General features: G+C 31.8%; 1 protein-coding gene across 1 annotated transcript in view; it reads left to right on the forward strand.

Moving 5' to 3' along the window:
• LOC131852707 (pseudouridylate synthase RPUSD2-like) overlaps window positions 1-6,434 on the forward strand; it is a 160,003-nt gene extending 153,569 nt beyond the window's left edge. Inside the window, exons 13-14 of the mRNA XM_059203426.1 lie at window positions 2,997-3,194; window positions 4,306-6,434. Of these exons, the coding sequence (XP_059059409.1) occupies window positions 2,997-3,194; window positions 4,306-4,380 (273 nt within the window). The 3' untranslated portion in view covers window positions 4,381-6,434. The remainder of the gene's footprint in view (window positions 1-2,996; window positions 3,195-4,305) is intronic.
• Window positions 6,435-14,256: the final 7,822 nt, after the last annotated feature.

Raw genomic sequence — 14,256 nt, forward strand, 5'->3', positions numbered from 1 at the left:
ATGGGGGTTGCGAACCCGCCCTGAAGCGTTATATTGTAAAGTGGATTTTAATAGCCAAAAAATAAGATATAGACTCTGAAAGATGACATCGTGATGTTATACGCTACTTGTAATACATTACACTACTCAAATTACAAAAATCATAATAAACCGATGAACCTCTTGCATTTGAGTAGTGTAATGTATTTACATATATAGTAAATATAATATTACAGTATATAACATTAACAATAAATTATACATTACACTACTCCAATGCAAGAGGTTCATCTGTTTATTATGATTCAGTCATTGATTACCGATTAACATGAGATTTTTACCTGAAATAGAACAAAATGGCTCATTATAAACTTATGTTCTTTTTTATTAATAATATATTTATTTTAGGCAACTTAATATTATTTATGTAAAAAATTTAGCCATACGATATATGTCTTAAGGACTAACATATATAGAAAATAATGAAATGTTATTATAGACTTTATATATCACAATAATAATCAGATATACTTTTAAACAACTTAGTAATTAAAGAATTATTAATGATTAAAAAACGATTTCTGTAACTTTTATTGCTTGTCAAAATTTCTCAATATTAAAATATATTTGTTTATATAATTAAGGCTAATGTCCTCGACGGAATTGAACAAATATTGATCATACTTCTAGTACGAAATGATTGGATCCACATTCCTGCTCCGAAGAAAATATATCGTAATTTGCAATCAAATAATTATTGCAAAACAAAATTGTTTACGTAGATTTATGGAATCCAGTCACGTGTATAAAATCAATACAGACTATATAGATAAATAATAAAATTATCAATAATTAATAATAATAATCTCAGGACAATTCACACAGCGCCATCTAGACCCAAGTTAAGCTAGCTAAAACTTGTGTTTTGAGTAAACTAAATAATATGTATTTACACATAGAAAACACCCAGACCGACACAAACAATCATACTCATGAATATAATGTTTGTGCCGTGCGAGGAATCGAACCCGCGACCATCGGAAGTAAGGCAGTGTATTAAACCACTAGACTACCGAGGCGTCATTATTAATTAGAAACTGACAAGTATTTAAATTGGTTCTGTCTAAATAAGTTTTATCATAACTATCTAACATAGCAATATTCTCAACATTTCCAGCAACCTAACAATCTCAAATTTTCCAACATGCGATTTCGGTTGCCTTATTTAAAATTGAATGTTTAAACAATTCATGTTGAGAATCAAACCCCTTCTCACGTAATATCAATCCTAAAATTGGTTTACTACACCGTCTCATCAAAGAAAACGTCAACCCTCATCAAAAATCCGCATTCGAATCAGTGTACAGAAATCAAAACATAATACCAGCTTTTGACACTGCATCTGGATTCTATTATATCTAATAAACATTCTGGATACCCTCATTATCTTCCTTGTCGGCATTTTACAAGCATTAAATGTACACAATATATAGAATTTTTTCGTTTTTAATAATAATAATAATAATAAACTCAGGACAATTCACACAGCGCTATCTAGACTCAAGTTAAGCTAGCCATAGCTTGTGTTATGGATACTAAATAGCTGATACAAATACATATATATTTTTTTCATAAATACATTATATATATAGCAAATACCCAGACCGTAACAAATAATCATACTCATGAATACAAATGTTTGTGCCATTCGTGGAATCGATACCGCGACCATCGGAAGTAAGGCGATGTGATATACCGCTAGACCACCGAGACCATCAACGTTTAACAGAGATAGTTTTTACTCAAAATAGTCTACGTTTAATTCTCCGACCAGCAGCATGCTTTTCAAACTAAGTATTAAGGTAGAACACTCTAGTCCTCAGAAAAGGTACCACAGCCGAAGGAACCGAACCTTAGAACCGCAAAGTAAGATCAAATTTAATAAAACGAATATAAACAATTATCTTACTAATATAATAAACGCGAAATTTTCTGAATATGGATGCTTGTTTATTACTCTTTCACGCAATAACTACTGAACGGATTTTTATAAAACTTTACAGTAATATAGCTTATACATCAGAATAACACGTAGGCTATAATTTAAGAAGATAATATGTAAATCGGACGAAATATAATATCAAGTATGATATAGACGAAGTTGCGCGGGTCACCTAGTTACCAATAAAGATTTTCTGTAAGCAGATTTAAGAAACGTTAAGTATAGATGCACGAGGGAGGCACAGGCTGGAAACCCCAGTGTATATGCATATTATATGAACCAAGTTCGCCCAGAACTTACGTTCAGACGATTCTGACAAATGATAAATGATAACACCCCAGAGACGTTCACTGACCCGAATGACAGTGTTTTTGTTGTTACATACGCTCTGATAAATGTATGGGATTCGCATAAATAATTTTGTAAGCAATCCTTTTTTGTCAAACAACTATAAAATAGAATAGAAGAAGAAATTCTTTATTGAAATAAACTTAATTCGCTTTAGTCTACGTAGATAATTTGTTTTAATCTACCGCTCATTCGGAAAGCTATCTCACCATAAGAAAAGCGGGCAAGAAACTTACGTGTTGCTCTGTTAAACAATTGTTGAAAAGAACAACTTTAAATTTCTAACTTGTTGATTATTATTAGACCCAAAATATGAAATATACGACCAAGTGGTGTAATCTACGACTACTCATTTAATCTTATTTAGTTAAACTACCTAATAAACTAATAAAATTAAAAGCATTCGTAGTGATTAGAGCAGGTCTGTCTCTACGAGCAGCTTCTTATTACGAACTTTTTATTTATTTAACATATTTTCCATACAACGAATGAATACTATCACATATGTATGATCATATGATAACGCGATGGCCATAGTGCTGTTCATGTATATAAACAACAATTGCCATCAGATAGTCCATTCAAATTACTAAATAAACATGCCTAATCAGTTCATCCGTCAGATTGTTTGCCATTCCAAGATATATAAATAGGTATATATCCACAGTCGGACAAGGTGACAGTGGCAACACAGACTGGCTGCACTCCCGCGGTGAATGCCCCGAGCGCCGCTAGCTCAGCGAGCGTGGCATGCGGCTCGGCGGATGCATTGTCCCCCGACCCGCACTGCTACGAATGCAGGGTGCGGTATCGCGACCCTCGCCCCAGAGATCTCGTCATGTATCTTCATGCTTGGAAGTACAAGGTATGGAGTTTTTTTTAAGGGATGATAATGGAATGGTGCACTCACCTTCGCTAACGGTATACGCTGGCGGGGCACCAGTGGAGAATGATAAGATGAGTATGAGGTCAGGTCAGTTAGGCCCATCGTGGCAAAATTCACCATTAATTTAACATGATGGTTTCCAAGGGTAACCGCGTGGAGGTCAACTTTGTAATGGTACATTGTAATGGTGTTATTAATCCACATTACTAACAATCCCCTTCCCTCACAAGGTATGGAGTTACATTCTCGCCTAAAGTTTTGCATATATATTTTTTTTAAGTGTACGTACTTTAAAATAAAGTATTTTATTTGGCCGTTCCCCGCTATATCATCTTACACAATCTTTCAAAAATTCATACGTGTAACGGTGTTAGGTTCGTTTCCTGCCACGTTAAATTCAGATATACTCATAGAAATATGGCATATCCAGAGTTGCGTTTATCACGACATCAAAACTTGATATTGACTCTAGTCTCCTAAATTTGAATTTAAAAATAAATCTGTATTATTGTAAACATGTTCAACATTTATTTGAAAAGAATACGAGCTGAGTTTCTTGTCAGTTCTTCTCATCTCGAAATCATTTTGAATTGACGATAGATTTAAGATGAGTAAGATCATAAGAAATAGTCTATTACAAGACCTACCTGAAAAAAGATATTTTGAATTGAATTGAATTGACTACCCGATCTGGGATACCAATTGTTACGGCATGTTAGTATGTAGTGTAGTAACTGAAGTATAAAAATATAAATACATAAACTAAATTATTTGAATCTTGTAATTTTCCCTATAAACTATGTATTATATCTTAATTAAAAGTTTATTAAAATTTATTATTAATTTTAGTATACTTTTTCTAACTAACGTATTTGTTAAGTATATAGATAAAAGGAAGAGATTTTATTTAATATATTTAATAATAGATGCGCCACCGAGCTTCTCCTGTCGTCTTTTTGTGTTATCTAAATGACATCACGAACTCAAAATGGAATGTTGACACGAGAAAGAATAAAAATGTCTGAAATTATACGCATCGTTTTGATATTCCGGAAAAGTGAAGTTATTTTATGTGATATTTTCTTCGCAGGGTCCCGGCTGGGAATACGAGACGGAGCTGCCACAATGGGCGAACGTAGACTGGGATGAACCGGAATATTCATAGTTACACGAACTGACACTATTGAAGAGGCGCCTCGCTACAGCCCACAACTAGGGTTCTTGCAAAATCCAACTAACAAATTTCAATAAAATATATATTTACATGATATTGATACATGTTTTAATGATGTAATAGACGTAATGTTGTATGATGTTTGTAACGTTAATAAATAGAAAACAGTTGATGTTGTAATAAGTCGAATTGGATATAATATTGCGAAGGCTGAAGTACAATTGGTACTGCGAGGCGCTAATATATGAACTAACGACATCAGTACTCACTTGGCTGTTATGTATCACTTACTTCTGTACGGTAAGTATGTAAAATAAGTGAGAATTAGTGTAAGAATAGAATTATTTTTCTTCGTTGGTTCCGTTGCTGAACTTCAATTGTTTTACTCAGTTCCAAATTTTAGTGGAATTTAGATCATCATCGGTTAATTCTACACTCGGTTTTCTATTATTTCGTTTCTAGTGAGGTAACATTAGATTTAATTTGTCAGTCTTCAGTTCCTAACGGCCTAGAATGTTTCGTCAAGCTTGTTGTAGTGTAGAATAAGGTTGTAACAATTTGTAATAATATCGGTACCATAATATAGTTATATCGCTTTAACGAGGCAGGGTCAGAACCACAATCATAAATGGATATTATATTAAATGAGTCATTTTTAAAATATATGGGATAGCTCTTCTACGTGTAATTTCTTACAATGGAGTATAAGCAAAATTAGGTGAAACTGTGTCAATATTATTTTAGATACATCTATTGCTTTTAGTTACTCTATCGTTAATAAGGTATATTATCAACTTGTCAAACTCTATAGCATTATCTAAACATATTTTGACTATTTCGTCATTATAATCAGATTCGTAGCGACTATTGGCACAATTTCACAATTTTTAATTACAACCAAAACTTGGACCACTGCTCTATTTTCTTAATATTTCGGAATTAAAAATAGGACCACTCTTTGAAACTGTTTTAGAAAAGCTATCTCGGTAATAATATAAGCATATGTTTATAATAAATGCATAGGTAATAATGAAATTGTCACATTTTATAGACGGTGTTTTAGCTACGTCGTCACGTTTTGGCTTCCATAGTTTTGAGTAGAAAGGTTTTTAATTATATAAGGGAGATTCTTTAAAGTTTTGTACTTTACATACATTGTAGTACGGGAAATTCTGTGACATGATATCTAATGTTTCCAACATCGCATCAAGTGAGTTCCGTTTGGCATCATTCAAAGGCCATTTGTGATATGCATTTATAGTATGTCATAGTTTAACAAAAACCTCACTTACATCACAATATCAATCACTAACTCTTGAAAAGACATCATCGAGATTGATCTTATATTTTTTTATATATACATAACCATATATTTCAATATTTCTATTAAAGTGATGAGTTGGATAAGAGATGGCTCAAAATCAGTTCGTAGCAGCAGATTCTAAAGACATGACTAAGGGTTTTTCGTTTGTCTTTTTATTTCTTAAGTTTTGCGTGTTCCTAGTACTAAGTTCTCCCAGTTTGGTTTTGGCGATAAAACAGATGACATTTGGATTGTTTGAATTTATTACATGTAATGCGAATTTAACTGTTCTCTCATTTATTGTTCAATTAGAACTTATTGTAGTATTAAAGAAATGTAAAAGACAATCTTGTGACTATTAAAAATATTTTCACGAGCTTTCAGAGTTAGTTCTATGGAAATTATATATTTTTCTTACTTGTAGTGTAGTGTTAGTGCTGACTTTATTGTTTTATTGTGTGTGATGTTTCACGATACTTTGGAGTAGGGAGTTTCTGATTGAAAATAATTAAAGGAAATCGTTGTTTGTAACAAATATTTTACTAGTTTATTTCTTTTAATGTGGATATCTACTATATGCCATCAACAATATATTTATTTTTCTCCTTTACATTGTTATTTGGTGAAGTTATATAAAAAATTAAATTCTGTCTTCCATTATATTCAACATACTAATAAAGTGTTAAAAAGTTGTATTTAATAAGTATTAAACTACATGTTCTAGAGAAAACGTATAACTGACCAACAAACTAACAAATAAAATTATGCTTGTTATATAATACGTAACGTTAAAAAAATATTATGGTTGATCCATCTTTATTTCACCTTTTTAATAGCTTAAATAAAAATATTTGTTTTAAAACAAACTCTTTCCTCATTACAAATTTTTCTATTAAAAACTGCTGTTTCAGCATTCACTTCAACTTAAAAACTTGAGAATTATAAATGTTATTATACCTGAAACCGCTTACTCCAAATATTCGTACTTCATATTGTTAATGCTATCGGCTATAAATTTGTATATAAACGCCTATTGTTATCGTGCCACTTTTCTTTCCACGCGTCCAGTCATGCTGGCTGTAAGAATTATCTATTTTGGGATCAAATTAAATAATTATCAATGATAGGTAAGTGTCGAGGGGCGGAAATGTCGAATGTAGTCAGATTTAAATACCTCTGTCTGATTTTAGAACCATAATCCAAATACTTGAGTTTTAATTAAAAATATACGTTTTTGTAAATGAAATAACGGTAGCATGTACAAAATAAGATTTTATCTGTGGCATATCACCTAGGTACTGTCAGTAAATGTAGAATATATTGGGTACATCTTTACTGGACCTTATTGCATCGTAATAAGGTCTACGAGTGTTACCTACTGACGTACCAATGCGGGCTCATAAGAGCACAATGAGCTTCATCCGATGATTGTTGTATTTTTATATAGTGTATAAGACCTGTTCATATTATGTTACACAAATGTTAATTGTAAGCGCAAATTACAGAATGTAACGCGACTGATTGGTTGAAAGGCTGGTGACGCATTTTTCTAATGTCGTTGTTATTGCCGCGTGAGTGTAAACTCGAGCGGCAAATTGTAAAGTGGAATCCCAGTCTTACAATTCACGATTGTAAACTTGACTTCTGTTCGCCATTCAATGTTCCGTTTGCTTTTTAGTGAAACAAAAAATGTATATGACAATTATTGTCGCAGGACTCTCATTTCATTTATTTGTAAGAAATTTTCATGTGCCTTCTCAAAATAATGATGGAATATAAAAATTAAAATTGTAAAAGTATGTTTTTAATTACATGTTAATTGTTACACGTTTTTAACATAAGTAGGTTTACATATGGCACTGGCTAGCTTAATTATTGCGGAGTGTGAGTAGAAGATGTGTCAGTTGAAATCACTCAAGGATCGATAAATATTTTGGATATATCTCGCGTTTAATAATAAAGTGCATTAACTCAACACTTTCGTAACTTGGAAAGTCAACTTTAATGTTTTGATTAAAGGTCGAAATTCGAATTGTTTAGCTAATTCAGTCTATTACTAAACCTGAAATCAACATTATGTAAACAACATTGAACCTTGAGATATTTTCTACTTACACTAAAATGGGCTCGTACCCATCGCAATTTCGCAAATGTATGTTTGTTATATTTTGCGTAATTTATCCATTAATAATTGTTTTTGTTTTCTTTTACTAATGAGTGTGTCATTGTGAATACCGTAAATTCGTGCCATACATGAATGGCTCGTGTTTAATTGAACGGTTTCTTATTTATATAATTAATTATATAATAATTTGAACGACGACAAAGAAAGACATTTGTTAATTTGATAAGTATTTCGTAATTAAGAATATGATAGCGTTTCCTTCTTTAGATTCATGTTATAAGAATTCATGTTTCCACTTAAATTTAATTAGAATAAAAATTCATGATTGATACTCTGGTTTTATTAAAATCTCTCTAATAGCTATATAACCTGAAATCTTTTAATAAAATAAGTACTTCTCATTAAATACTCCAAAGGCTTTTTCAATAAACTTTTAACATATAAAAACATTATGTTAATAATTACATGAAATTATCTTTACATCGTTTTTCGTAAAAATATAATTCTGACTTGCATAAAAGTAACTCAGAATTTTGTACTCAATTAATACATACATATATTATACTATATTCTCTTATATAATATAATATAATACAATATATAACAGTAGTTTGTAACATATAATCTTGTATGTTACAAACTTATACTTACTTAAAAATTTACAACTGTAAAGACGGACTTACGCTAAGATAAATTTTGTAGGAGTATTATGTTTCAATATACAACCTCAGGTACGTTTTACAATAGAAGCCTTAAATATCGTTCCTTGTTCTAGAGGTAAATACATATCTACTACCATTTTGAAGTTATACATACACGATTTCAATTGAATACAGAGGTTTATCCTTTTCAATAAGTTTCAAACTGTAAACTGATATTGACGTATCAATTACTACGTTCTATGGCTTGGTATATACATCCGGTTATGGAATATTTACCTTACTTTGATTAATTTTGTTGGGTAATAGCATACTGTGAATAGTACGTGGGAGGTAAATTAAATTAACTTTATACGTACGTATGCAACAAAACAAATATTATCTATGTTACGATAAGTCTGCAGTGACTTGTACAGAGCAAAATCTCTTCAGGGAGTGCTAATTTATTAATATTATTATAGTACAACTATGTAACATTATATTATATGTGGTACAACACAGGTGAACTAGTAATAAATCTGGTCTCATATTATTAGATTCAGTCGGACGATTGTTCTATGCGACTCTGTTACTATTGGCGCATTTTCAAAAAAGGCGTGGCGTAGGTCTTAATGCGTCAATCAGACCGTAATCGCATAGGACAACCGTCCGACTGAATATAATAATGTGAGGCCAGATTAATATTGAACAATACCTTCGTTTGAAGTCTATACAATGGTGAGTATTGCATGTGTTGCAATTTCCAATAAGGTATTACGCTTACGTACTCCATAGGTACCTAAAACTGTCTGTCTAATCTGTTTTTGTCTCATATTTAAATCAAAGCTGTTTATAAAATTTACAAATGTTAACGTCAGAATTGGATAAAACGGAGACTTTGTACAAAATCTCCATTGTACTATTTTATAAAACGTATAAGATTTAAAGAGTCATGTTTCTTGCAGACATGTAGGTTTTACCTTCAATCCGTCCACACATTTCTAGCGAATTTCAGAACGTAGCATGTGCGGGGTCTTATGCAAAATGTATGGGGAAAGTGCCAAGCGACAGGAATTTTTCGAACAATTCTTGTGCGACCATTTCCTTCCAGAAGTCCGCAGCGAAGCGGCTATTTACAATTTCATTTCGTATTCTAAATTAATTATGTAACTATTTAAAAGTGCAGCCAGGACTCTGTATAATTTTTTGAACAATATATCCCTATTTTATGATGCTCCCGTATGTGGACATGTCAGTATTACATTCGCCTCTTCGACAGTTTACAATCTCTCTGTCTACCCCATCTGAGAATACAGTCATGAAGATGTATTATATATATATATGTACGAATATATTATATAATAAGCATATGAACAAAGTAGAAAATTTATCCAACGAAATATAATAGCAACAGCTAAATAGTTGTTTATTAAACTGTCTACACACGACACTAAAATCAGAGGCAATATCGAAGCAGTTGTGGAAAGCGCCCTAAATCGTTTTAACTTCTTAACCGCCTCGTGTATTACATAGCGAATCATAGGAGCGATTTTTTCCCATCTATGCTCTGATTGTCCCAAATTTTAGTGTTATCCGTAAGCCGTTATATAACTTTAGGTAGAGAACTGGGTACTGATATCGCTCTCATTCTGATCGACTGACTTAATGAATGAACAATCATGCTAGATTGCTGCGCCAAACAGACGGTATCTATTTATTTCCAGTTATTGAATTGATTCAATAGCTATTATGATTTTATATTTGAAAATTAATCTATTCATTAAAATTATCATTGGTGGCGGACGAAGTGACTAAAATGACAACTCATGAAAGGTATTTACCTCGGGGTTCTGATTTCAATTCATGTATACAGAATATAGATGTAAAGTCCTACAGAATAAAAATTCTGAAACTGCAATTATCAGATATTTTTCCAAATAACTGTGCCGCGGTTTCACAGGCATGAAATTTATAGCAATTTTTATTTATTTACCATTTATATACATGTAAAAAAAACAAAAACAAAGACGCAGGTAAAGAATACGGTTATAAAGAACATACAGCTATGACGAGTGGTTCGCCGTGTGAAATTACACAATCTGTGGCGATTTTGGTTGTCGCTATAACACTGCTGGCCGAATGTTTTGAGCGGGAAAATTAAAACTCTTTAAAAATTTAAACCTGTAATTTCTATTGCGTTTCAATTATTATATTGAGTAATTTGTTTAAAACTACCTACATCAACATTGATTATTAATATTGTACTTATAGTAGAGTATTTCAAAAGTAGTTATCTTTTACATAGGTTAGTTTTTCTGTCATTATTTTTATTCTTGTAAATCTACTTGAAGTCATTGAAAAACAACTAGTCTATTTGGAATGAGTTTCGATATAAAGTTACAAATGTCTTATTTTATATTATTATGTTTTTATTACCGAGGTAAATGTCTAACTTTTATTGAAATTTTATTACCTATAATGGACCTCTGGGTAATATTCCTCATACGACAGTAAAAATGTATTTTAAAGACATAAAAATTGTTATTTGCTTATTTATTTTGGTATTACTTTCGCTATTACATTTTAAGAATATTGTACCTACCTATGCACTATGATAGGTTTTATGCCACTAAATATGACCTTTGATTATTTAGACTGGAATAGAAATGATCGTTATTTAAATAAACTTAATTGAAACATTTTTTAATTATTGCCATTACGAAATGGACCTTCAGACAATAATAATAAGCCAGAAAGTTGCGTATTATTGAGTTTGCAATAATTAATGATTTGATTTGATTCGATTTAAGGAAAATTACGCATACTGTTATATATATATATGTATATAATCACTGGTAATTAGAAAGCTTCTGCATTTTTCCTAAAGGATAAACGATTCTAAAAGGCAGACCAAGTTTCAGTTCGATCCTAATAATCACCCGTAACACTTATCTTATAAATAACTTATTAATTCATATCCAACTTAAAATATAGGTCCTTACTATTCACATTTCATTATAACAATGAAAGCACAGTTAATATTTTGTTTTGAACTTTGTTAGTTTTATAAATATTAACATAACATATACTTACACATATTAATCTATATCTATAAGATATATTATTCCACTTACTTGCTAAGTGATTGAATTTCTTGAATAGTTTATTTTCTTCATAACAATATTATCTCACTACTATTGTACTGCAGTAATATTATAAAAGGAGAGGGAAACTGTTTACAATATTGGTATATATACAAACTGTAATTAAATTACCACTTACTTAGATACTAGAAAACAGTTCTGGAGTACCTATTAATACATTAGGTAACAACACAGCTCTCTAACAGCAAAATCTCTTTAGCTATTTTAAATTAAAAATATTTTAAGTACCGCCTAACCGTAGTAATAATTTTCATGTTTCTAACCCCACTAATAGCCTATTCCTGTCCAAATAAAAGGCGTTTCCAGGTGAATATAAACATCTTAGGGGAAACGAACACGTAGAAAAAGAAAAAATGTTTTTCGAAGGCTCTGTGAATTCTTAATACACCTAACTCTACTCGGCTGCGTCTTAAGACTCTATCACCGGATTTTCTACCTTATTATAAGAGAAATACAGTTTATTTGTCAGCAAATGACATTTTGTTACGATTGAATAAGCCGCTGTCATACGGGTAAAAAATGTCAGAGACATTAGTTATGCAGTAACGGAAAATATATAAATAAATATACCAGTGATCTTTATGTTCGTAATGGAAAGGTATATTAATATTTGGACGTTATCATGTAACTATTAATAGTTCATTGGAATTATTTATGACATAAAATGAATGGGTTCGAGTAACTTTCATGGTTTTTGAAGCCCGAATTATTTATTAGATATACAAATAGAAATTCAAATAAATTTACAAGCAGATATGAATGGACCAAACTTTAACATTAACTATCCAGTGCCGGGGGAAGGGGGTTGTTAGTCATGTGGATTAACAACCCCATTGCTAGTAATGAACACAACAATGAAAACACTGGTAAATTTGCCTCGATGGGCTAACTGACCTGTCCACCAGCGTCAACCGTCGGGACAAACAAGAGCACTATTTCATTATTATCATAAAAAAAAGATTGCAAATCTGATTTGCACATTGTGTGTAATTGCAATTTAATTCAACTTGAAAGATGGAATAGTTTACATCTCAATTTATAGTCGCAATATTATTTTATTTTAAGCAACATGGCTGAAACGCTTTGCTGACTGTTGTTTGTTACCATAGATAACATAATATTACATTTCATCATCATCATCATAGTCGACAATATTCCACGACGATCGGTTTTATTCAATGCCTTCCCGCGATCTTGACCAGAGCACCTTGCTGGAACGAGGACTTTACTGCCCCAACGGCCATCTGTCCTACGAGCTATGTGCCCTGCCCATTGCCACTTCAAAGTCGCAATTCTTCGGGCTATGTCGGTCACTCTGGTCTTCTGCGGATCTCCTCATTTCTGATTCGATCACGCAGAGAAACTCCGAGCATAGCCCTCTCCATTGCCCTCTGAGTGTCTCTGAGCTTGTTGATGGGGCCCATAGTTAGCGACCACGTCTCTGTTCCGTAAGTCATCACTGGCAACACACATTGGTCGTAAACCTTCGTCTTGAGACACTGCGGAAATTTGGAATTATTGCCATATTCGTGGCAAAGGGTCCATTAAACATACACCCGGGTTTCAAGTCCCTGGAACTACTCGAAGTTTCCCTCTCTGCCACGCGATGAACCCGGCATTCGCACGGTGAATCCACGGAATGCTAAGAAGTTCTTCTCATCGAACGCAATTATGAAAAATATCAAAAAATAATATAGGCATATAAAAATAATTTGCCTCAACGACAAAATCATTATAGAATTTGCCATAATCGCAGCCTCGTAATGCAGCATTAACATGTAAATCTCTTTACGGAATTGTTTCATAACACCCAACCACTCAACTAATGCGGCGTTCAAAGTAAAATATCAATAAAATAAAAATGTATTGCTTAAAATAAATTCGAGCGAGCTTATCGCTCCCTCCATACCTCCATCCACTTCAGAGGAATCTATTTTGGTCTCCAATTCTTGCATTTGTAAGAACTTGATGAATATCAATATGAAAAGAGAATTGAAATGTTTCAAGTGACATACATGATTCTACATACGGATGGGAATAACTTATTTATAAATTTCATACTTCCAACATAGGTTTCGCATATTGATTGATAAATTACACGTATCTTTTTAATATGGATTAATTAAGAAATTAGATTGAAAACTGTATATTATTAACCATTTAGTTATGTATTCAGTTTATTGAATTGTAAACTTTGCCATTTAGCAGTTTATAGACACAGAAAATCTCAAAATTTAATGCTTAACAACGTTTATTTAAAAGAGGAATACGGAAGTTTCTTTGACATCATTCTTCTTGTTATAAGAGTGCATTCCGAATGAATGGTAGAATAAAATATAACTATTCAAAAGTGCTTATATAATTTATTTAAATAAAAACTATTACTACTGCTAGTTCTTAATAATGTAACATATATGTATATAGATTCTACATAAATTATAAATTCATTGAATAAAAAAGATACTAATACGGAATCTTCCAATATTCTCGCGATGCGAGACAAAAGAGAGCAATAGGTCATGTACTATTTATTCATAGTAATGCTTTTAATAACATTTAATTATAATAAATATTACTAAGACGAAATCTCTCAAAATTCTCACAATGCGAGACAAAACGGAGCCAAAGGTCCTGTCG

Source organism: Achroia grisella, unplaced genomic scaffold (genome assembly GCF_030625045.1).
Source record: "Achroia grisella isolate CSIRO2021 unplaced genomic scaffold, CSIRO_AGI_Agris_v1 utg856, whole genome shotgun sequence".
NCBI lineage: Eukaryota > Metazoa > Arthropoda > Insecta > Lepidoptera > Pyralidae > Achroia > Achroia grisella.